The sequence below is a fragment of the Oryzias latipes genome, chromosome 11 (genome assembly GCF_002234675.1).
Source record: "Oryzias latipes chromosome 11, ASM223467v1".
Lineage (NCBI taxonomy): Eukaryota > Metazoa > Chordata > Actinopteri > Beloniformes > Adrianichthyidae > Oryzias > Oryzias latipes.
The window spans coordinates 23981430-24004908 of record NC_019869.2 but is presented as its reverse complement, the minus strand read 5'-3'; the positions used below and the strand labels follow the sequence as shown (position 1 = coordinate 24004908).

General features: G+C 39.0%; 4 protein-coding genes across 5 annotated transcripts in view; all 4 read right to left on the bottom strand.

Annotated features, from left to right (window-relative positions):
* Positions 1-201: 201 nt before the first annotated feature.
* Positions 202-5466, bottom strand: LOC101164326 (ribonucleoside-diphosphate reductase subunit M2 B). Its single transcript, XM_023960188.1, has 9 exons — positions 5310-5466; positions 4601-4765; positions 4284-4400; positions 4015-4148; positions 2037-2131; positions 1813-1946; positions 953-1057; positions 735-848; positions 202-559 (listed from the first exon to the last, which is right to left on the bottom strand). Exons 1-9 carry the CDS (start codon positions 5355-5357, stop codon positions 407-409), a joined length of 1065 nt encoding a protein of 354 aa, XP_023815956.1. The 5' UTR covers positions 5358-5466; the 3' UTR covers positions 202-406.
* Positions 5467-5564: 98 nt separating this feature from the next.
* LOC110015983 (nuclear transport factor 2) lies at positions 5565-7946 on the bottom strand. The gene is made up of 5 exons (XM_020707357.1): positions 7778-7946; positions 6465-6574; positions 6312-6383; positions 6107-6205; positions 5565-5946 (listed from the first exon to the last, which is right to left on the bottom strand). Exons 1-5 carry the CDS (start codon positions 7875-7877, stop codon positions 5830-5832), a joined length of 498 nt encoding a protein of 165 aa, XP_020563016.1. The 5' UTR covers positions 7878-7946; the 3' UTR covers positions 5565-5829.
* A 1408-nt stretch (positions 7947-9354) lies between these two features.
* LOC101169713 (biogenesis of lysosome-related organelles complex 1 subunit 4) lies at positions 9355-15170 on the bottom strand. The gene is made up of 5 exons (XM_004074242.4): positions 14829-15170; positions 13776-13847; positions 13585-13686; positions 10298-10432; positions 9355-10177 (listed from the first exon to the last, which is right to left on the bottom strand). The coding sequence occupies exons 1-5, from the start codon at positions 15147-15149 to the stop codon at positions 10070-10072; spliced, it is 738 nt and encodes a 245-aa protein (XP_004074290.1). The 5' UTR covers positions 15150-15170; the 3' UTR covers positions 9355-10069.
* A 1724-nt stretch (positions 15171-16894) lies between these two features.
* The window catches only part of LOC101169467 (partitioning defective 6 homolog gamma), a 42960-nt gene continuing 36375 nt past the window's right edge, over positions 16895-23479 (bottom strand). The window contains exon 3 of one of the 2 annotated variants that reach the window (XM_011481296.3): positions 16895-18386. In XM_011481296.3, coding sequence (XP_011479598.1) covers positions 17347-18386 — 1040 coding nt within the window. In that variant the 3' untranslated portion in view covers positions 16895-17346. Of the gene's footprint in view, positions 18390-23479 lie in introns of both variants that reach the window. The other variant, XM_004074241.4, reaches the window with a different exon arrangement.

Below are 23479 nucleotides of genomic sequence, written 5' to 3'. Positions count from 1 at the left end.
TATATTTATGCATTTATTTATTTACATCATGTGATATATTTCTGAACAAAAAAACAAAAGTCATTTTGTTGATTTATTTTAAATTTATTTCAAAATAAAAGTAATCTGGGGGTGATGAATCTTTTACTTGGGGTTTTAAAGTTAGAAAACATTTAGGAAGCTTTGCTATGATGCACGTAATAAATAGAAAGAAAGGAATCAGTAAGCGCTGAAAAACTTTATTCTCTTAACACATAAAAATGTGTTTGACATTTTATTAACAGTGTAGTATGTCACTAACAAAAATAAACTGAAAACTCTGACTTTTGCAGTTGGAAAAGTTGAGTTGGGACTTGTTCACGAATGTTGAGGAACAAAAGCAACCCTTTTAAAATGAAGAAATACCTATTGAAGTGTCTTCTGTGTTTTAAAAGTCTGCATCAAGAGTGAATTCCCCGTCCAACATATTCGACATCACCCCAAATCTCTGATATTCTGCTACTCTTTTCTCAAAGAAGTTGGTTTTCCCTTCAAGCGAGATTGACTCCATAAAGTCAAATGGGTTTTCCACTTTGTAAACCTTGGAAGAAAACGGGGAAAAAAAGGTCAGGAAAGGGAGTTCTATGCGAATAAGACAATTATTGTAATTTGAATTACACATTTCTAAATTAAATTTACATTTTAAACTTTCAAATAAAGTCTATTCCTGTAACCTGTTTGTAAAAGTTCAGCTTTAACTGTTTTACTAACATTACCTTGTCCAGGTCAAGATCGGCGAGCAGCCGGTCAGCCACAAACTCAATGTACTGCTTCATGAGGCAGCAGTTCATTCCAATGAGATCGACCGGCAAGGCCTCCGTGAGAAACTCCTGCAGCATCAGATGGAGGCGATCCATGAACCGCTTTTACAGATCTAATTCTGAAACGTATTCTTTGACATCCATGTGGAGGGAGTAAAAAAACGGAAACTGACCTGTTCGATGCAGACGGCCTTAGTTATGATCCCCCTGACCCGGTCCTCTGACGGCTTTTTCACCAGGTAGCTGTACAGCAGGCAGGCAAAGTTACAGTGCAAACCCTGAAAAAACCCAGCACAAACACAAAAAAGATTATTTATGTATTTATGAAAACTATAATAACAGTTTGTTGTAAGGGGCTTTGTTACTTCTTGTAGATTTTTTTCCTCTGTTTTACTTCTGCAGATTAGTGAGCCGTCCTCTGATTTACAGTTGAAATATCAGAAATCTTTTATTTTTTAAAGAAGTTACAGGTTTCACTTGAGTAAATTATAAACAAATACTGATAGATAAAATATTTGAAAGATGAATAACCTGGAAATTTAAAATCTAAGGACACTGAAATAGGGAAAACTATGAGAAGTTCAGGACTAGCGGATCAATCTTTCCTCAGATTTTCTATAGTAAAATTCAGAAATTTGGGTAAAGAACTCAGTGTTATAATCTGTATTTCTTTGATAAGGAAGGAATCCTGCAAACAGTGACAGAAATGCTTGGAAATATTGTTTTATTCTGTAATCCTGGAGTTATTTTTCTATAAAGGTTTGAACATTGAGACGTTAAACAAGAGGTAGAACTGTGAAAATGTTCACGTCTGTCTGGGAAAAGTGTAAAAAGTGTTCAGTGCTTTACAACCTTAACACATCTGTAAGACTTGGCAGATTTGACCTATTGCAGCTTATTTAACCCCACAATAACCAAGGGAAAGCTGTTTTTAACTGAGCTACCATGAAAATAATCCTGCCTCTATACCAGTAACCTTACTTAAAACTACAGTGAAAAGTTCCTTTTCATAGAATAAGAACATTTTGTTGACCTCATCCCTGCTGATCAGCTCATTGGAGTAGGTTAGACCGGGCAGGAGTCCTCTCTTCTTGAGCCAGTAGATGGCAGCAAATGACCCAGAGAAGAAGATGCCCTCCACAGCCGCAAAAGCCACCAGTCGCTCTCCTACCATGACAGCAGTTAAACCCGACTCACCATGATAGAAAAGTGCCTTTAAGCTACAGAAGTTCTGGGTTTTTTCCTGGACGTCCTTACCGAATGTTGATTTGTTGTCGTTAATCCATTCGAGCGCCCAGTCAGCTTTTCTTTTCACGCAGGGCATGGTCTGAATGGCATTGAACAAATAGTCCCTGCAAAAGAAACAATTATTGGTGATAGATTACCGTAGAAGAAGATCTGAAAGAAGTAGATCTGTATTTCACATGTTAAAGACTCACTCAAATCAAAATTGGGTTTTTAACATGTACCTGTGGCATTTTTCCAATGATATTCATATATACATATAAATTAAGATTAAAATTGATTCTGATTGATTGATTATTGATTCATTCAAATTTTTATAAATAAGGAGCGAAAAAAAATGCAGTTTGACAAATATTATATATATTATATTATATTATATTATATTATATTATATTATATTATATTATATTATATTATATTGTATTTATGGTGCAGAAAATACACTGGACGGGCCACAAGCTCCCTGCTGCGAACCCCCCTTAACAGGGAAGGGGGGGGGGGGGGGGGCACCACGCCAACGACCCCGCTCACAACTCAGAGGGGAATTTCTGATTAACACTAGCTGCGTTTACATGGACAAAAGTAATCGGAAAGAACGCCCCTGTGACGCCTGGACCCTGCATGGCGCTTCATACTATTCATGACATTAATAAAAGAACGTTTGGAAGATCGTCTCGTATATTACAGAGCTGCTGCATAAATGTATGTGTCAGCAGTTTGTTTACAACGGGACTCATTTCCTCTTCCGGTATTTTCAACACTACTGCGCATGCCCAAATGATTTATTCCGACTGAAAGTGTGACCATGTGAACGTTTGTTCTAATCGGAAAAAGGTTTTCTGATCCCATGTGCACGGGTGAATTTTAATCCGACCATTGATCCAATCAGATATTTTACTAATGTAATAGTGTCACTCTGCAGAAAGTATGTCCTAGAAAGGCTTTCTGTGTGTGTGTGCCTAAAAACAGCATCATCGTAATTAAAAAACCACTGGGAATGCTTTTAGGGATACATCAAAAGATGATGGGAGTACAACTTTGAACATCCTGAATCGATCATGGAACATCTAAAGCTCATTCAGGTATTTCTAAATATTCCTGCTGCTGCAGATTTAGCTGTAAAAAAAAAAAACAACAACCGATAATGACTTGAAAGTCACGTGTGTGTGCTCTGAACTCCAAGGTTTTCGAGTGCAAGACATGACGGAAAAGTTATTCTGATTAAAGTAGACAAAGGATTCAACTGCTTTTTCATTTTCAGTGCCTTGTGAAAGTATTCTGCCCCCTTGAACTTTTCAACCTTTTGCCACATTTCAGGCTGCAGACATGAAGATATAAAACTGTAATTTTTTGTGAAGGATCAACAACAAGTGGGAGACAATCATGAAGTGGAACGGAATTTTTGGGATATTTCAAACTTGTTTAACAAACAAAAAAACTGAAGTATTGGCACTGTAATGGTTTTCACTTCAATGTGAAGCCATTTTTACAGCTGTGGAAATGTTTACCACTGGGAACCACATTAAATAGTATCATCTGTCAGTATAAAGATACGGTTTGTCAGCTGCACAGCAGACGAAAGGAAACAACTGAAGGGCTCAAACAGTCACACTCACAAATGTGCACTACTTACAGATTTTATCTCTTATAAAAAGACACAAATACAATATCAAATATTTTATTATGATCCCCAAATAAGTTTATTTTTATCTGAAATGCTTTTTGTGCCACTTTTGGAAAGTCTGTTTGGAGACTTTCAGTGTTTCTTTAACGAATAGCAGAAATCCTATTTAATTTCTGGCTGATTAGAGTAAAACACAGTTTACTACAAACAAGCTTAAAGTTTGAGCAGATGTGTTTGGCTTTATAGGTGTAACTGACTGCTGTGATAAGTAAAAGTAGGAATAAAAAGAGAATTACAGCTGCAATGGCAAACCAAAACAGAACAAACTTGTCCATATACTGTATGAAACGATGCAATAAGACTGACCTCTCCTTCAGGTCCCTGATGTAAGTGTTGATGAGCAAACTGTACATCTCTGAGTGAACGGTCTCGATGAGGATCTGGAAGCTGTAGAAGGAACGTGCTTCAGGGACCTGAACCTCCAGGCTAAACCGCTGCACCTGCAGCAAAAACAGTTAACCCACATTTGGTTAACCATGTTTCATTCCGCTGCACATCTTGCGCATTGAAAAAAAACAAAACAAACTTTTTCTCACTCAAACAAAACCGAGGAGCATCCTCGTCCCCAATCTCACCAGGTTCTCGTTGACTATGCCATCGCTTGCAGCAAAGAAGGCTAAAACATTGGAGATAAAGTGTTTTTCATCAGGCTTTAAGCGATCCCAGTGCACTAAGTCTTTGGATAAATCAACCTGAGAGAGGAAAGAAAAGAAGGTGCAAAGGACACTTGGATCACTGCTGTTATATCTCTTTAAGATGGTGAATTGTTGTCAGAAATAACACTAAAAACCACTTAGATAAAAATACATTAGAATCAGTGGTTAGAATGAATTAAAAAAAACAAACATCAGCATAAAAAAATGCATATGCAAAATCCCAGCAGCTGCTGTACCTCTTCCACCGTCCAGAAGGAAGCCTGGGCCTGTTTGTACATTTTCCAGATATCTGGGTACTGGATGGGGAAGATGACAAACCGTCTGGGGTTTTCTCTGAGCAAAGGTTCGTCCTCGGTTTCCGACCCATTCGGGCAGCCGGTATCGTTTTCTTTCAAACCGTTCTGGGGGAGAAAAAAAAGGAGTCTATTATAGAATCTACACTGCTGGGACCCTCCTTTTAAAACTAAGGTTTCGTTTAATTACAAAACAAACCACTGCGCGTGCGCACAAGTAGCTTTCATAACAAAACCTCCGAAGATTTTTTTTTAAACCTCATAAGAAATATATTTATAAAAAAAGGACATTTTACAAGATATTTTCTACTACAGAAAATAAACATATTACCGTTACAATATGCATTTAGCTCCTTATTTAAACAAAAGCCGTTTAAAGGCACAGCAACTCAAATTTTATTGTTTTCGACTACGCTATAGTTAACAAGTGTCGAATCTACAGTCAATAAACGGTTTCACTGAATAACCTTAAACACCACATATAAGATTAAAATAAAGAGGTTCAGCATAGAATTCGTGACGCATTATATACTAGAGGACGGATGTTATATATTCTACAATAATTGGGAAACGATTGAGAGATCGGCCAAATCAACACAGCGAAAACATTAAATTTACTCTTTTTTTGTTTAACTTTAAATAGTTGACTTACACTGATATGATGTGCATCTTGTGAGGATTTCTTAACGGTTGGCGTCATTTTCTTGTTTCTTCTCCGGCTAACTCCGTCCCATACCCATATTCCATTAGGCTCTGTGGTTTAAATTGGTGCTAAGCTGTCAACCACTGAGCGCCACAGCGCCCCCCAGCGGCCACACACAGAACAATTCCCTTAAACACTACCTAGATGGAACAACATTATAACCAGGATGACATGACACACACATATATAAATACCACCTTTCTAGCAATATTAATTTTTTTATTTTATTTTAACAGCTTCTATAATGACAAAAATTGCATAAAAGAACAACTCTGTGGAAAAATGAATGACACATTTGTTAGGTTTGGAATGGTGGATACAATACCATTAATTGAATTAACATTTTTTTTTGCCCTTTACACTCTTTACTTGATAAGCATTGAGAAACTTTACATTTTTTCCTCTTGAAAGGCAAGGATAACTAAAAAAAACAAACAATGCTGTCAATGACTGAACTAAATCCACATTGCTACACTGGAATGTTGTGAATCCCCAATCGAAACACGTCGTTTGTGCAGACCCATGCATTGTCCTGGAATTTCAGCATGAAAACCTGATGGAAGGCCATGGGTGGATCATCGTCCGCCTGTTGCAGAATAAGTTGAGTGAGATTCTGATTAAAAAGTTCCCTGCTCAAATCTAATCAGATTAAAGTGTTAAAATAACATTGAGATGAGGAGTAAACATTGGACAAGCTAGTTTGGATCAACAGGTTGTTTTCAGATTAAATGGACAAATCTGCTTACTTGTAATTGTCCGAAAGCCATAATGAGGATGCAGTTATCCATTGTGGGTTGGAAGTCTTGTTCGGTGATTACGTGTTTGATGCGTTTGAAAGGCAGGCCCTGTGGATTTGGTGAGAAATATGAAATAGAATGCATTACAATGCTGGGAATATAAAGGGGATCATCTTTTTATTTTTTAGTGAGCCATTTATTAAAGGATGCTTACTACTAGTTTTGCAGCGATTGCTTCCCTGCCTTGAACTGGAGATCCTTCCCAAGTCAAACATGCAACAGGAGACTACGGAATATACAAATAACAATAAATAAACTGAATTTGGTCCCCCATGACCAGATGCCAATGTAACAGTACTATACTTACATATAAGTTAGCAATGTCCATCCTGTTGGTGTTATCAAATTGGTTATAATACTCCTGGATAAAGCTCTCCCCAATCTTTTGCCATATTTGTTTTTCAGCCATGTTTGAATCTTTTTGAAAAGAAAAAAGTTATGAGAAAAGCAGTTTGACAAAAGAACTACAGATCTTATTCCTGTTACATTCTATTACACAAACTATACAGTAAAACGAGGTATAAATACAAGAAAAAGGATTTGAGGTCCAATAACCTGGCTCTCCTAGATTTTAGATTATTATACAGATTAAGTAGTAGAAAAAAACAAGATGGCACGTCGATAAAAATTAACCTCAATATTACATACAAATAAAGACATAGTTAACATTGTTTTTGTTTCTCTATTAGAGAAAACAGGATTATTATGGATTTTTTTAAATTAAATTAATTACTATTGTAAACTTAAAGTTTTAAATATAAAAAAATAATTTTATTATGATACAACTATTAATGACGTGTCAAAACTAGGATCTAAAAAACGATGATAGCATTATATTCAATGAAAAACAGTCGAAGCCCACTGAGAGGACTATTATTGGAATATTGGACTATATAAATAAAATTGAATAGAAACGAACAATCTAGAAAAACAAGGCATTCTAACCCTCCCAAAGTAGGGACAAACTGAGTATCACACATGACATATAAAATATTAAGTCATTACAAAGAAGAAGAAAAAAAGGGGTTTTGGAGAATCAAAACTGATCCCATAATCCAACATAAAGCCATTTTAGTGTTAAGTGGATGAAAGAGAACGAAGCAGATGTCTTTTATTTTGAAAATATTTCAAACGTTGTTGCATTCACGGACTAGGCAAGTTAACAAAGGACTAAAAAATGGAAAGTATTTATCTATCATTGTGTCCATCTCTAATATTGTATATGGTAATGTCAGAACCACTGAAAGGCTAAAATAATACAACCTGAGACTACGTCCAAACGTCTAATCCGTCCTAAAAAACAAATTATATTTTCAGAACTGTTCTTTCGCTGACATCCCATAACGGAACTTAAAGAAAATATTTTTCACTTTTAAGTCGATATTTATATTTTATAACTTGTGTATTTAGTGGATTAGAGTCGCACAATGAAGTAAACGCGTAGTTGTTAACATGAACATAACACGAAAAGGTGAGGTCAGTTGTTGTCTCGGAGTCATTCAAATCTCCGTTTAAACATAGCTTTCGTTACACTAATCTTAAGAATATAAAAGAAAATTAAACTATACAATAAGTTTCGAATATAGTAGTTACTTTAAACAGTTTAATATGTTTACTTACTTTTTCCAACGGTGGGAAAAAAAACGTGCCAGACCTGCACTATTTCCCGCTTCCTTTTCGGTCTTCTTCTGCTGCGAGACGGGCTGTTGGCAGAAAACATTCTATCTCAATACCGCCACCTACCGGTCAGAAGGGTTAAGGACAACTTCAGTCTGCTCCCCTTTTTCCGTTTGTGGCTGTTATTTATTTATTGAAAAACGGTAATGTCCTTTTTTAGGTGCTTGTTTCCACCTAAACTTTTTTTCTAAACGAGTGAAGATGTAGAACAGGGGTGTCAAACTCATTTTCACCGAGGGCCACATCAGCATAGTGGCTGTCCTCAAAGGGCCAGATAAAACTTATACATGTAACTAAATGTAAAGAAAAATAAATGTAACTACACCTTAATGTTAAAAAACTCATTTATTTGCTATAACCTTTTAAATTGACAGTTACAGTTGCATAGAAAACATATGTTTGCTTGTTACTCTAGTATAAATCCTTCTAAATTTTGTCCGCTTATTAAAACCCACGATCAAAGTGAACAAAGAAAAATTACATAAAACTAAGCTAGAAACAACATGTATTATAGTGTAACATTTTACGAAAAAAGGCTGCACACAGCCTTACATCCAACTGATGGTTTGATGACAACAATTTGTCTGCATACACACATAAGATCTGAAAACATTGAATAATCACAACAGCAGCTACACATAAATAATATGTTATCAACTAAAGAAAAATGTTATTTTAAGAAAAACTTTATGCTCTCGCGGGGCACATAAATTAACACGGCGGGCCACATTTGGCCCCCGAGCCTTGAGTTTGACACATGTGATATGGAACAATCAGAAGCAGTAGAATATTAAGATGGCTGATGGATTGTTCATAGCTTTTATTGTTCTTTATCCTAGTATTGCCTATTTAATATTGTGTCAATTATTAGCTGCATATCCCCCCCCCCCCTCCTAAGATTTCAAGATTTTACTATGACAACTCCTACTTTTTTCCTTTATATCATTACTTAATTAAAAACACATATGTATTACTTAGTTAAAAATATAGGTTTGGCTGTTTTTAACCCAACTGCTAGGTCAAGAAGGAACTAACTTTTTGCTCGTTAATTCTAACTCGAGAATAAAATAAAATTCAAGAAAAAAAGCATGAACTTGATAAAAAATTAGAATTGCTACAAAAAAGTAACCTAAAATATATCCTAACAAGAAATAAACAATGTTTCTATATTGTGTATTTTCCTAAAAAACCTGGTTTTGAAATTAAAGTAAAAAATAAACATTTTATCAAATCAAATTATGAACATTCGAGACAAAAATGGAATCAATTTTAACCAGAATACCCCCCTAATTTAAAAGAAAAAAGAAAAAGGACCAAGCAAAATTGAGTGAAAAATATTTATCTTTAAGGGGCAATTTTATAAAATATTTTTTTCCCTAACTTAGTTATAATTTGGCACATTATAAACACAAATATTCAAACTCACAATAGTATCTTAATATACATGCTGCCCGAATAATTAACGATTTTTTCAAACAGTGTTGGAAAACAGAGTAATAAGTAGAGATGAAACCAAAAAATGTCTTAAATTCATTTTTATTATCATTTTAAAAAAATGTAAATCAAAACTAACATAGAAATGAGAAAATTGTACCAGCTTTTTGGCAAATAATTAAAGTACCTTTGCTGCTTTGTTTGGTGTGAAAGAATGCAAAAAGATCTCACTATAGGTCCTCTGAAATAATAAAACAAAAGTCTTTGTGTCTGTGCTCATGGTTTTTTTCTTTTCTTGTAAAAGGTGCTATCAAAGTATTAGCCCAAAATAAGTGAGGCAGCCGTCAACCATTGAGATAAGGCTAGAAATAACATTTTAAAATGGAAGACTTGAATGCATCATCGGGCAAAACCCACCTTTTCTCTGTTGAGAGATGATCAGAAATTGAAATTAGGTCATAAAAGCGTGCAGGTCTTAAACACATGTATGCATTTTGGAAAAGGGCAACATCTACAGATCTTTACAGACTCTTCTTTTAGCATTTCTCCTCCACACACACTTAGGCACTTTTAAAACAAGTTCAGTGCTTGTTGCAGCCAGAAAAGAAATCAAAATAAAAAATTCAAAAGACACCCAAAAATGAAGCGTCCTCTCATTTCTGACATCCTGGGAAGTCTTTTATAAAGGCTACTATTGCTGCCTGGAGGCCACCGCACCATGTGATCTGGCAGTAAGAGTTGTCTGTACAGTTCCCGCCAAAAGCCTCTTTTGAAAAGAGCCAAGAAGTGTTACTTTAAAGTTCAGCTGTGTCCTTGTTCTGGCAGTGATGTGAAGTAATCATCTGTCCGGAACACGCTGGGGATTTCTTGATGCTGATGCGCTGCTGGTCTTCTTGGACTGGCTGGTTTCTGTGGGGGAGCAGAAAAAACACAAAGCCAATTTCTTAACAACAACAACAACAACAAAAGACACATATATATATATGTATATCAGTCCAAAATCTCCAAGCGTCATAAAGGAGCTCCTACGTTTAAAAAGCCCGGGGAAGTCACTGAACGGAGGATCTTCTTAAAAGTACTGGGTAGTGTTCCCAGTTCTCCCTCTGCCTGAACCACCTGCTCCTCCATGGCGCTGACATTGGCTCCCACCATCTTCACGAAGGCCTGCAGGCGAACCAGAGGAGTCACAGGCAGAGGACAGAAGATAGAATCAATATTCTCAAAAATGTTCATCACATAGGGCTGCTACTGCAGAAATACCAAACTCATACATTTAAAGTTCAACCTCCAATTAACAGATGTTGTTTTGATCACTGGTAACTTTAAGAGGCTGGATGGCTCAGCGTGTAGGATTGGCGCGTGGGAAACAAGGGTTCGATTCCCAGATGTGGCGATGAGCTTCATCCAGTGTGGGTTCTTGGGCAACCTAGCCTAACCATGTAGCAACAGGGGGGCCCCCCCCAAGTCTGGGTCCACCTGTGCCGGTCCCCAGCCAGGATAAATACAGGCTTGTGTCAGGAAGGATATCCAGCATAAAGCTTTCTGACAAAAGACTGAAAGCTGCTTCACTGTGGGACCCCTGAAGGGATATGCCGAAATGTAAACAACAATAAAAACAACTTTAACATAGACAGAGATTTAAATTGAATACATGAGGAGACTTCATTGATTAAATATGGCAAATTCCTCAAAAAAACCGAGGGGAAAAAGTGATAAACATCGATTTAAAGTATTATAATTAGTTTTCTTTAAAAAAAATAAAATAAAAACAACAACAAATTACTCTTAGATATGAATTCAAAGCCAAATTGATTTCTTCAATGAATACTTGAATTTCTAAATAAAGACAAAATCAATTCAAAATATTTGATTTTTTTTATGAATTCAATTAATTGCAATAATGAATCAGCACCCAATGATGTTTAGACGGAGAGCTTCTGCAATACAGTTCCTGCTTCAAGATGAAAGCTGCTATTTGTAACTGTTGCCTACAATAAAAAAGGCGTAACGAACGATGAACCAATTAAAAAAGTTGATTTTTTAAAAGGCGCCACGAATGTTTGGTCAAACTACTTGAAATGAGTGTTGCACTGAAAGTTTGCCATGGCCAATGTTTTATTCTCCTGCATTATGTTATCTTTAAAAACAACAACAGAAAGTTAACAATCCAGTGTATTAACACTGGATTGTTAACTTTCTGTTATTTTTGTTTTAGTATTCAAGTAATTTTCAAGTATTCAAGTATAGTATTCAAGTATTAGTATTTTATTTTAGTATTCAACAAGTACATCTACTTGACTGCTTTTTCCTGGTTTCAATGTGGAGTCTACTTGCTCTCATTTGGAGAGAATTAAAAAACTAACTCAATCCGCCCCCAGTGTCAAACACAGAGGAGGAGGGATGATGGTTGGGGCTCTTTTTGTTCTAAGCAGGACATCCGTCAGCCACTTTCTTTTGGCAAAAATGAATCAGCCATTCCATAATTCAAAGAATATTGTGAAATTAAAACAAATTAAAGACTTAAAAACACAAAGATGAACTAAAAATCAATTGAGGCAAACAGTGAAGTCTTTACATGCAGAAGTGTACACTTTTTTTCCCCTTGATAGAATAAAACTTTTATGGATTTGATACATTTACATATTTATAGACGTCAAGTTTCAGGATTTAGTAGGGGGGGGCATTTTAACACTACTCTTTTTAGATTTTTAAGGCCTCCAAATCCTTTCATGACTCAGACAATATCAAGTAAATGATGTGAATTAATCATATTTCCTAGTAGATCTGAACATTTCAGAACAAAAGTTCCATCTCAATGTCTGTTAGGGTTACATAATTGTCATTTGCTTACACGCTATAATCACCATGATATGATTGCTTCAGTTCTATCTTTCAGTAAGAAAACAATGACGTGAAAAGTGTTGTCTATACAAGATATGATGTATAAGTTGGAAGCCACACATCAGACACATACAAACTAAAGTCTCAAAAAGTATTTCAATCGTAAATAAATCTAAACATAAATTAGAATAAAATAATAGATATTTATTGTACTGTTCTTTAATATTACCATATTTCACCTACTGTATAGAAATTTGGGGGAATAATTATAAGAGCTCACTACATCCTCTCTTTTTACTTCAAAAACGAGCCGACAGAGTTGTTCATAAAGCCGGATATCTTGATCATACAAACAATCTATTTTATCAATCTAGACTTTTAAAACTGTATGACCTTGTGGATTTTTACACTGCGCAACTTTTATACAGAGCCAGTGGGAAATCGTTACCATTCAACATCCAAAAACAGTTCTAGGAAAATGAAGGAGGCTACAGACTGAGGGGATGTAGGAACTTCAAGATCAAACTGATAAGAACCACAAAGAAAGGTTTCTGTGTGTCGGTGTGTGGCACTAAACTTTGGAACAGTTTAAGTGATGTGCTCAAAAAATGTTCAAATATTCAAGAAAATGTATAAAGAAACTCTTATTTCAGGATATGAAGATAAGAAGATTTAAGGATCAACAGGTGTTTGAATAATTCCAAATCCATGTGTGAACTTGATTGTGGTGAAATAATCAAAGCTCTTTTAATTACAACCACTGAGTGTTACATTGTAATGTGCATTATTATTATGTGCATGATTACTGAAATGTTTGAATTACAATCAATAAGCTATTGATTTTCTTTACTTGATTGGCCATGTGTAGCAATAATTACTGGTTTAATGTGATCATGTGTTCTAATGATAATCAATTATTATTACATATCGGTATCGTTACTGTTTACTGAAATCATGAATGAATGTTTTCTGAAGTTCATCAATAATTTCTAGGCACTGGATTTTGTTAGTCAAGAGAATCTATCTGATCAGAACCGGATTTAAAACTCTGTAAAACTATCAAATGAATGAACTCACTAGGGGTGGGATTATATAAGCTTGCTTCGTCCCACTCCTTTTCAAGCAATATATCAAACTCTACTTATACTTCAGTTAATGATCACTGTATTTAATTAAGCAAATGTGATTTAAGTGACATTTTTGTTTTGTTTTCTGTCTTTTAAATCTATGCATTTCATCATTTCTGTAATGAGTTTGATAAATATGTGTAAATTCTTTATTGCTTTGACTACAATGCTTGAAATAAATCAATAAAATCAAAAATCAAATGTTCCTGTACTGCTTGACTGAATCACCCATTTTCATGTCATCAACCCCGGCCACCAACAAAACCAGACCGGAGGTCACTTAGAGGTAGGTTTTCTGCAATCACAAATGAATATTTAATGGCACTAGACGTTGAACTGATGACTTACCTCTAATTTGTCGATTCTTCTGTAAATTTGTCTCATCTCATCAGACTTCTGTTGGATTTGAGGTAGATTTTCGTTCACTATCTGGGAGGTATCATTACGGATCTGTGAACGCCCACAATGATTCGATTAAGGTGGTTAAAGTGATTCAAAAGTGTTCAAGCTTTATTGCCTCTTCAAATAAAGAGCCGTACCATATCCAGCATCCCAACGAACTCGTCCACTCTTGTCAGCATTTCTTCCAAGCTCTTCTCCAAGCACAAGATCTACAAGAGATGTTTTCAACGAGATCAAGTACGTTTAAGTTTGGTTGTGGGATCTTTTCATGTCTGCGTCAATGACGTCTGAGCCCAAACACACTCGCTTTTACGGACAATCTGGGCATTTAAGTGACGCCGACTAGTTGGGCAAAACCTAAAACAGTCCAGTCTTTGTCTTTTAATGAGCATGGTCTGGGGTCACGCCGCTTCACTTAAGCTTCATTCATGAGTGGCGGCGTGCTGGTTAGCCAGGTTTTCTATATGTGAGCTAAGAGGGACACAAGTCTTTTAACCCTTGTGCTATCTTGTGGGGTCCAGATGACCCCCCACTCCCAACCAAGGCACATTAACGTGACAGTGACAGGACAGTGCACTGAACAAGCCGATGCCCGTCTTGTGGGGTCCAGCGGTATCGGCTTGTTCGGCCCACTGTCTTGTGGGGTCCAGATGACCCCCGTGGGGTCATCTAGACCCACTAGACAGTGCTCTGAACCTTTTTTCTTCAATGATTTGTGATCTTCACTGGTGTCCATGGATCACATGAAATCCTCTCCACATTTTATCCATCTTTGTCATGGTAGGGAGAACACGTCAATGTGATGTAACATATCTTTGCGGATCCTGTTCATTCGGCTACACATTTTAATTACATTTCTTAAATAAAGGTTAAGCATCATTCTCACTGTAAATGCATTTTGATGGTTTAGAAAAAGTGGAAGTGAGACGCTGATGTCACTTCCTTTATGGCTGTCATAGTTAAATGCAATAGAGGCAACAAGCACAAAATCATTAAATATCTATTAAAAGTAAAGATTTATTGTTGTTTAACTGATTTATTACAATACAGTTTATTTACTAATATATCAAGGGGGGGGGGGCAGGGAGGTTATAGTGCTGCCCCCCGCCTCTGTAGACGCGCCCCTGTTTGTAGGTTGGAAAACAAAGCGAAGGTTTCAGCAGCGACTCTCCTCCCTCCCACTAACTAACCTCTTCTCCAGCTGTCACTCTGATATAGGAGGAGTAATCGAGCGCGGCTTGTCTCAGGACCCCTTCGTCCTCCTCGGGCTCGTCCCGTACGCTCGCCTCGTCCGCCGCTGCCTCGTTGGGGCTGGAGGAGCTCGGCGGGACGGCTGCCGCCGGGGCTCCAAAACTGGGGCTTTGCGACACGGTCCCGCTGCTCAGAATGTCGCTCAAAACCGACAAACTGCTCGCGCTTTGGGAGACGACGCCGCTGTCTCTGCTTATCTCCGCGCTGGACTCCTCCAGGGGGGACAGGAGGCCCACCCTGTCGACCCGCTGATGCTCCATGTCGGCGTTTTTCTTCTTATTGCTTTGTTTTTGCCCTGTCAAATGACTGGTCACGTGGAGCGCGCTGGAGACGGAAACCTCGGAGGGTCAAAAATATTAAAATGCAAAACTAAGCGATTTAAAACGTCGATGCGGGGGAAACAAATAGATACAGTTGTGCTTCCATACAATTACAAAATGTATTTCTTTATTTATTTACGGTGATAGCTCCAACCTAGGTCACACATTTTGTTCCGGAGGCTAACCTGAATGCAGTTCTTCCTCAAAAGTTTTCTGAATTGAGCAATTTGTCAAATAACACCAAAATCTACACAAAAAGACTTTTAAACTATACATTTTATTATGGTATGGATTTACGTGACATCTGCATTGGTGGATAATAACGGATATAATTTGGTTAGAAAGAGTATCATAGTAAAATGAGCCATGTTGTTCAGTGTTTTGCTCAATCTAAAACGTTCAAGTGCTATTTCAGATGAAAAATAGATCTTGGAGTTTACTTTATATTTCACCCTGATTATTAAAATGTACGAGATATTTTTACTTTTGATTACTCTCCATTTACCACAATTGACATACCTTTTTTATTTTTTTATTAACAAGTGATTTCAATTGTCTGTTATAATAATTTGTGCCAGCAGGTGGCAGCAGTTCTTATAAACACAGGAGACTTTGACAGAGACTTGAACTCAGTTCTTAAGCTTTGTTATCACATCATTCAGCACACAAATAATAGTTTGTACTTTGGAGCGTTTATTTGGAAAGATTTAGTGGATTAATTCCACTCAGCTCAACATATGCACACTTGAAGGAATGTTTAGGGGAGTGGGTGGCTTTGAAGCTAAACTGTATTTTCTTTGTTTTCAGCAATTTTTCCACTTAACCCATATGTTTTTTTTAATTAAAAAGTCAATTTGGGTCATGGTTATATAAAAATAGTTGCTTTGGTTTTAAATATATATTTTTACTGATTGACATCCTGTTCGTGCTTTTATTTTGGAGCTTTCTCAGAGTAAACGCAGAAAATCCAATAAAAATTAAATGCAATCCAAAATCATAGAAAAGTAGAACTCCCAAACTACAGGCAATCCTTCCAAAAACCGTCCAATTATACTTTCTGAAATCTGAGAGAAAAAAATATATGTATCATGGAATATTTGACAAACCACATAGATATTAAAAACGTAAGAGTTGATTAGAACGTTTAAGAGTTTAAACTCAAAAATCTTTTTTTCAAATTCAAATCTTTGGAGCAAAAATTGTCACATTTTGCATCTATAAATTTGCAGAATTTAACATAGATCGGTGACTTACTTGCATTTTCTTTGGGATTCGATGAAAAATAATAGATGAGGGAATTGTGTATCGTTTAAATATTTCATTTTAGCAGCTGTAAATGAAATACTTACTTCCCCAACAAAACTTGTGTGCGAGTGAGCTGATGGCATTCTGGGACAAATGCATTTGAAACAAAGACTTCCAAAGGTCAAATTGGACATTTAAATTGATGCAGACGCTAGAGTAGTGTTGCTTTTTTAAAGACTGCTTGGGTTTTCTATGACATTTGTCTTTCAGATAGAAAGCAAGCCTGTTTTTTTTTTCATTCATCTTTAATGATGAATGAAAATAGAAAGGCAAATATGTTCTAAATTGTCATAAAAATACCTCAAAGTGATGCGCTTTTCAAAGAAAATATTAAAAATCAAACATTTTATAACCAGAAACATCATATCCTCAAGCTTGCATAAAAGAGATAGAATAATTTATTGAAAAAGAAACATGATTTGATCACAATCATCGATGCATAACAGACATTAAAAACATAATCTACACAGCATTCATAAGAATATACATTTACTCTTAAAAAATAAAAAAGCCCACGTTGGTCCAAGAAATAGGAATTATAAAAGGATCCTGATCAGTGGTCACTCAGAGACGAGCTGTCAGTACATTCAGATCTGGAAGCTACAGTGGAATCCTCTAAAAACAGTTGTTTGTTCTGAAGCTTTAAGAAAATACAGGATCTTCTCTTGTTGGACTAAGAGTGTTTTTAAAATACAACACGTATTTACACTGTAGTTGCGGGAATCTTCCTATAATCTAGTACAAATCAACAGAAGTGTGTGTCTGAAGTGAAATGCTGGCGTTTCCAGTTGAGTCTGTGAGCAGCTTTGATGTTTCTGTCTGTTAGCGGGCATTATAGGGTAATGACGGTGCCATCCTCCTCCACCCCTCCCTTGGGGAGGGCGAAGCTGTGTCGTGGGTCCGTTTTCAGGGAGTTGAGGATTTTGTGCAGGCTGCCGTTGCTGTGTCGGAGGGCGGGGTTGCTGCTGTGGAGCTGCGGCTGACCGGGTTTCTGCTGCTGGCTGTGCTTCGGCTCTTTGTGGAGCTGCTGGTTGAGGCTGCCGTGGTGGTGGTGGTGGTGGTGGGGGGACCCTCCGTTCAGACTCGTCTGGGAGTGGAAGGACGCAGTGAGGACCATGGAGGAGGGCCGTGTGGGGGGGTTGCGGTGGGACGGCGGCAGCTGCTGCTGCTGCGTGCGTGATGCGCTCGACGCTAAAGAGGAGCTGGACCGCTGAGACGGCCGCTTTAGGCTGCTCTCGATGACGATATCCGTTTCCTCGTCGCTCTCCAGGTCGTCGTGGTAACCGTGCGCTCCCGGGGGCGTCTCCCGCGCTACGGCCATCGACAAACTCGGGTAACCGGTCGACCCGCTGCTGTCGGACGACTGGCCGGAGCTGCCGGAGATCCTGCTGCTGCGGACCACGTTGTTGCGCTGGTTCACCGGCTTGACGGTCACGATCAGATTGTGGCTGTTGGCGATCATCATATCCGTCACCTGATCCAGCGACTTCCCCGACACTTCGATGCCGTTCACCTCCAGCACCTCGTCGTTGATGGCCAGCAGCCCGGTGCTCTCGGCCAGACCCCCCGGCACCATGCGGGATATGAAGATGCCCGGCACTTTCTCCACGCCGTGAGGCGTCACGCGCATGCTGGTGCCGTCCCGGATGTAGAATCCCAGAGGCTTGTCCGAGCCGTGCCGGTACAGGCGGACGCGGCGGTGAGATTCAGGCAGGATGTCCACGTCGATGATGGAGGAAACGGGCCGGAAGTCGTGCGGCATGCCGATGTGGATGTTGGGGCGCCTGCGGCTGATGTCGCTGTTGCGCAGCGCCACGACAGCCTTCTTCTTACGCGTTATTGTGTTGGTGCCAAAAGTACTGTAGTCCACCTCTTCTGCAACAGAAACGAGAAAAACAACAATGGCGTTTGAAACGTTTCCACCAAAAAGGTCAAACAACAGTCCGTGCATGATTCCTTCATAAACCAAACCATCTGCCGTACCGCCAGAAACCTTTGGTCCAAACCTCACCCAGATGTGGCCGAAAATGACTTCCACATGAAAAGCGCGCTCTTCATTTCATCCCTTTCCATTCCAGATGTGAGCAATAAAAAACATTTTGAAAGTGGACAACAAACGGAGAATCACAGAAGGAGATGTCCGTTAACCTGAGCAGAGCATTCCTCTGCTCACTCAGCGCTGCGGCACGTCCAAACACACACCTGTGGCGTCCCGCACGCGTCTTCCTGAAGGGAATCCATCGTGATGAAGATCACCAATGGTTAAAACATTCTGACGTGTTCTGAAGAACATCACAAACCCATCCAGACTGATGCTGGGTTAAAAAAAAAGTCCCATCATTTTTGATCTATTGTAAATGTCGTCTTTTTTAAGAATTATACTTGTGTTGTATTCTAGGACATAGTTCCTGCAGAGCAGCAGAACGTCACCTCCGACTGTGACTGTTAGTGTGGGGCAACTCCGCCCCCTATTCCCTTCCCCTGTCGCTGGGGGCTTGTGGCCCCTTCAGTGTTTTTTTTTACGTCACACAAACTCTTTTTCAAACTGTATTTTTTCCTGTTTTACAATGATTTATATCTAGAAATATTCCATTTTTAGCTACATTTTCTTTATCTATGAAAACATTTTCATTGCAGTGGAGCTTTAAAAAATGCAGAATTAATCATTGGCTTTACACGTGTGAGTTTAAATAAAAAAAGCCCTCAGTGGCAGAAGAAACTTGAATCTGAGGCATCTTCCTCTCCTCAGGCGGACAGGAAATCTGCACACAGCGACGCCTGATCGGACAGGAAGTGAAGTTCCACAGCGGGACCATCAGCTGCTGCACATTCAGGTTTTCTCTTCTGTTTTTTAGGTTCCAAGGCTGGATTTCACCGTCGTGAACGGAGACTCCCTCCGGTTTGTCCTCACACCGTGAATACACTGAACTCCTTCTGAAAGCCGAGTGTCGACTCAGCAATAATTTCCTAATCCAGCAAATTTAAAATAACTAATTAGAGAAAGAAGAAGAAGAAAAAAAAAAACAAGAGGGATAAACTGGGTTTTAAAAGACCAACACTTTCTCCGGTGTCTAAATAAATGCTCCCTTTCACTCCCCTGAACGCCAGCGAGCGTGAAGTTTTCCAGTTTTCCAGTTTTCCATGCACGCTGTGGCAAAAGTTCACTTGATTAAATCCAGACCGGCATCTGCTCCACGGCTGGAATTTCTGCTACAAGTGCAACTCTCCTTTTCTCTGATGGGAACCATTCCCCGGCATGATGGCAGCGCGCCTTCATTACAGGGTTCTTCGGTGCAACACCCTGTGTCCACACCCTCCCTCTGGTCTGGTTCCGAGACCGCACCACCCCATCGGCAGGGGTTCCAACGGGACGGAGGATGTTTTGGTCAGAAATCCAGTCAGAATTGGGCTTTAATGGGCCCAAATGTCTCACAGCTGTTCTTCACAACTCACTAGAAGGCAGTTTTGACATTTTCATGACAAAAAATACATTTTTTTTAAGAAGTGTTGTGGATGAGGATTGTGTGAAAGTACTATGCATTACCCTGCATGTCTTTCTAGACAAGGAGCCCTGCCACATAGTTTGCCTGTACTAGAACAGACTCACACGACACTGGAAACAGCAGCAGGAACATCTGATCTACTCAACAGTTTCACGGTGAAAGAGAGGAGGAAGTGCAGAGCGCTCCTCCGTCCCGTTCAGACACAATGACATGCTTCACTCTTGATTGGCAGCTTCTCCAGCCCTGCTGTTGGCCGTTATGCAGATGCAATGTTGGATTATTCATCCAGATTTTTTAAAGTCCCCCTCCATTCATCTGTTGATCTATTTTCAAAGTGTTTCCAGTGGTCTTTTAATTCTCATGATGCTGTTTTATAAGCCAAAAACCTGTCTTTTTATAGGACACAGTGTCTTTATCTGCTCCTGAGTCACAACAATTTGAATAAAGAAATACGGTCATGCTTTATTTTCTTTATACATTCCTTTATAAATACCACTAAACATGTCAAAAACACACCAAAAAACCCACAGTTTTCATCAAAATGGGTCTTTCATTTGAGATGCTGAACACAGCAGTGACCTGTTGGAGGCACAGGTCGAGTGCACAAACTAAACAGAAAAGTTCTGCTTTGACAACAAATGAAACTGTGCTCTATTCATCCGAAAAATTACTTTGTTTTCCAACTCTTTAGCAGCAAATTTACTGAAAGCAACAAAAACTGAACTCACCCTAAAGGTTCAGCTTTCGTCAAAACTGCCCAAACCTGTATCGAGACCGTAGACGACTCGGTGATCCCGTCGTGAGAATAAAGTTCATGCAGGTTTTCTACAGGCGTGCAGCGGGCGACAGGACGTAGCAAACACTTAAACAACGCGTTAGGTGAGGGGTAAAGTTGGTGAGATGCAGGCATAACGTAGGCATTTTTTCAACCCTTTGCACGGTGCAAGCAGCCGGTTAGGGCTGTTCCAGTGATAAGTGTGGCTCCGTGCGTGCAGCTCGTCTGTTAGAAATGAGGTAATTAAACAGTGTAGTGTAGTTTGCGATCCCACAGGCTCTTGCGTATCACGTGGACACCCGGCGTGCAGCATTTGCAAGCCGTCTGTAGGAAGCCAGCACACACAACTTACTAACAACCACAGTGTGGCATGAGGGTACAACACCGTACGACGGCATCTCCCCAGCGAGCAACGTGCATTATCCTTCCTTCAACAATGGTACGTTCCATTTTCATGACTTCTCTTGAGGTGGCGGCATGTGAACCTGCCCTCCCCCTTAAGATGCGGCCCGTCCTGTCTACATGACTCTCAAGGGGGCCAGACGACCCAAAAACCTTAAGCACAGGTACAGGTGACTGAGGGGTTAACGGTTGGAGCTTCGATCAGAGAGCAGCACTGAAATCCAAACTGCCCTGCAACAGACAGGCGACCTGTAACCCCGCCTTCGTCCGATGGTAAGTTAGGCTGCGGCAACCCCGTGACCCTGAAAGGGATTAGGCCGCTCCTGATAAAAAAAACGGATGGATGGACGGAGAACCAAACTCAGCCATAAAAATCCTCATTTAATCCATTTTTGTCATAAACATCAAAGCTAAAATCAGCCCCACAGATGAGAAGGACACCACTTTAGCTCAGGGTCAGGTGATGAGGGGTCAAAGGTGAAAAGGCGATTTCTGGACGTCTTCGTTGGCTGTGCAGACTCACACTGCAGGAATGTGCTGCTAAAAAGAGCTGGAGATATCTCCGGGCAGGCCGAGGATCTGCACAGCTTCTCCAGACAAGTGGGAGCTGCTGCTGCTGCTGTACCCCCCCCCCCCCAAAGCAGCCTCACACCTGCAGCAAAACGGCAAGAAAAACTGTTTTTCTATCGATTTTAGTTGAAACATCCGTTTTCTTTAGTCATCAGGTAAACTAATTTGCTGCAAACACCCATCCTTACGAGCGTCTTCACTGCCGAACGCCCCATGCTGCTCATAGCTTTTACAGCTTCAAATGTTCAGTCTGCAGCCCATCTCTAGTGAAGCAAAGCTGTGACAACAAGGCGCTCCAGAAGCTTTCTCAGTCCCTCATAAAAACGAAGCGTCTAGGAGTTACAGGATCAGCTGGTGGGCCGTTTGGGGACACGAGATCTTTTTTGAAATTCACCACAACTAAAAACAGAATGACAGATCAAACAACAGCTGTTTCAAATGCTTTAGAAATAAAGTTTTATGATGTTTTGTTTGATTTACGCCCAAAAAAGGCAGCAGTGCAGATCAGTCGTTTATGGGAAATGCGTGCATCGAGAGGGTTTTTTTTTTTGTGAACACACGTTTTTTGATAGACCTTTATAGACATTCAAGTTTGTTGATTTACTGGAGTGAGTTTGTAATACAGCAGCTACGTCCTGCAGCGGCGCCACAAGCAGGAGTCCAGGTTAATGACGTGTTTGGGGCCCAGAGAATCGTGTGATATTTCACACGGGGCTTTGTGAAAACTGGCAAACTGGTTGAGAGCACAGACACTAAAGAAATGTTGGGATACACAAACAGTAAAAAAAAATCAAACAAGTTAAATGAAAAAAATGGCAGGGCTCGTGGAAAGTTATGTAGAACTAAGAGAAAGGATTAGTCTGGAATTTCAGAAAATCATTTGAATTAAATGCAAATACAAATGGAGGATTCTGTGGCAGCAAAATATGGTTTAAAAAAAGGTTAAAAAAAAAAATCTAAAAGCATTTCACACTATAGCCAAAAACAGGAAAGAGGCAACAATACAAAAGAAGAGAAGACCTGACAGCAGATCAGCAGCTGAGACACTAAAAGAGCCATTTTGACCAAACCCAGAGAGAGCCGCAAAACTCCACTTCACCATCTAGAAAACGAAAGACCCGGATACATACTTTACTGACCGTTAAGCAATTCTAGGTTTTTGATATTTAAAATTCCTTCCATTACTAAAGTGAACATATTTTTCTAAATATAAAGGTTTACATTATTTTACTTTTGACAGCAGCACATACTAGCTCCTTTCAAAATAAAGTACTCTGTCAAATCACATCCTCCTGCTGTTGCTGAACAGAAAAAAAATAACATGAACTGAACTTCAGACTACTTTTGGGAGAAACTGGAGCACTTTGGTCACATTTTCGAATGACATTCATGCCCTGTTGGCAAATAAAAGTGTAATTTATCCGTTATTTCTTTAGAAAAATAAAACAAATATTGAAAAGAGAGCCTCTTCCCGAAAAAGACTGACCAAATCTAATTTTCAGAAACAATGTTTACACTTTGAAAGTCTTATCTTGACCTTGGCCTTTCAGAGTAGCTCATTCATAAATGATTCGCCTTATCTCTTAGATAACTGAAAATAAGAGCATTGTGACACATTTATTGACAAATATGATTACTTAATAGCAAACATAAAACAGGCCCTTTTCAGTAACACAACTTCTATTTTTGGTATTCCCAGTTTTGCTAAATTACTT

Coding starts and splice junctions, on each gene's coding strand:
- LOC101164326 (XM_023960188.1), bottom strand. CDS start 5,357: ATGACGCCAACCGTTAAGAAATCCTCACAAGATGCACATCATATCAGT. Junction 1,058..1,812: donor AGCTGATCAGCAGGGATGAG/GTCAACAAAATG, acceptor GGGTTTTTTCAG/GGTTTGCACTGTAACTTTGC. Junction 560..734: donor CCGATCTTGACCTGGACAAG/GTAATGTTAGTA, acceptor TTTTCTTCCAAG/GTTTACAAAGTGGAAAACCC.
- LOC110015983 (XM_020707357.1), bottom strand. CDS start 7,877: ATGTTTTCTGCCAACAGCCCGTCTCGCAGCAGAAGAAGACCGAAAAGG. Junction 6,575..7,777: donor TTTTCCCACCGTTGGAAAAA/GTAAGTAAACAT, acceptor CTTTTCAAAAAG/ATTCAAACATGGCTGAAAAA. Junction 6,206..6,311: donor CAATCGCTGCAAAACTAGTA/GTAAGCATCCTT, acceptor CCAAATCCACAG/GGCCTGCCTTTCAAACGCAT.
- LOC101169713 (XM_004074242.4), bottom strand. CDS start 15,149: ATGGAGCATCAGCGGGTCGACAGGGTGGGCCTCCTGTCCCCCCTGGAG. Junction 13,687..13,775: donor TCGTTGGGATGCTGGATATG/GTACGGCTCTTT, acceptor GGGCGTTCACAG/ATCCGTAATGATACCTCCCA. Junction 10,433..13,584: donor GAAGAATCGACAAATTAGAG/GTAAGTCATCAG, acceptor GTTCGCCTGCAG/GCCTTCGTGAAGATGGTGGG.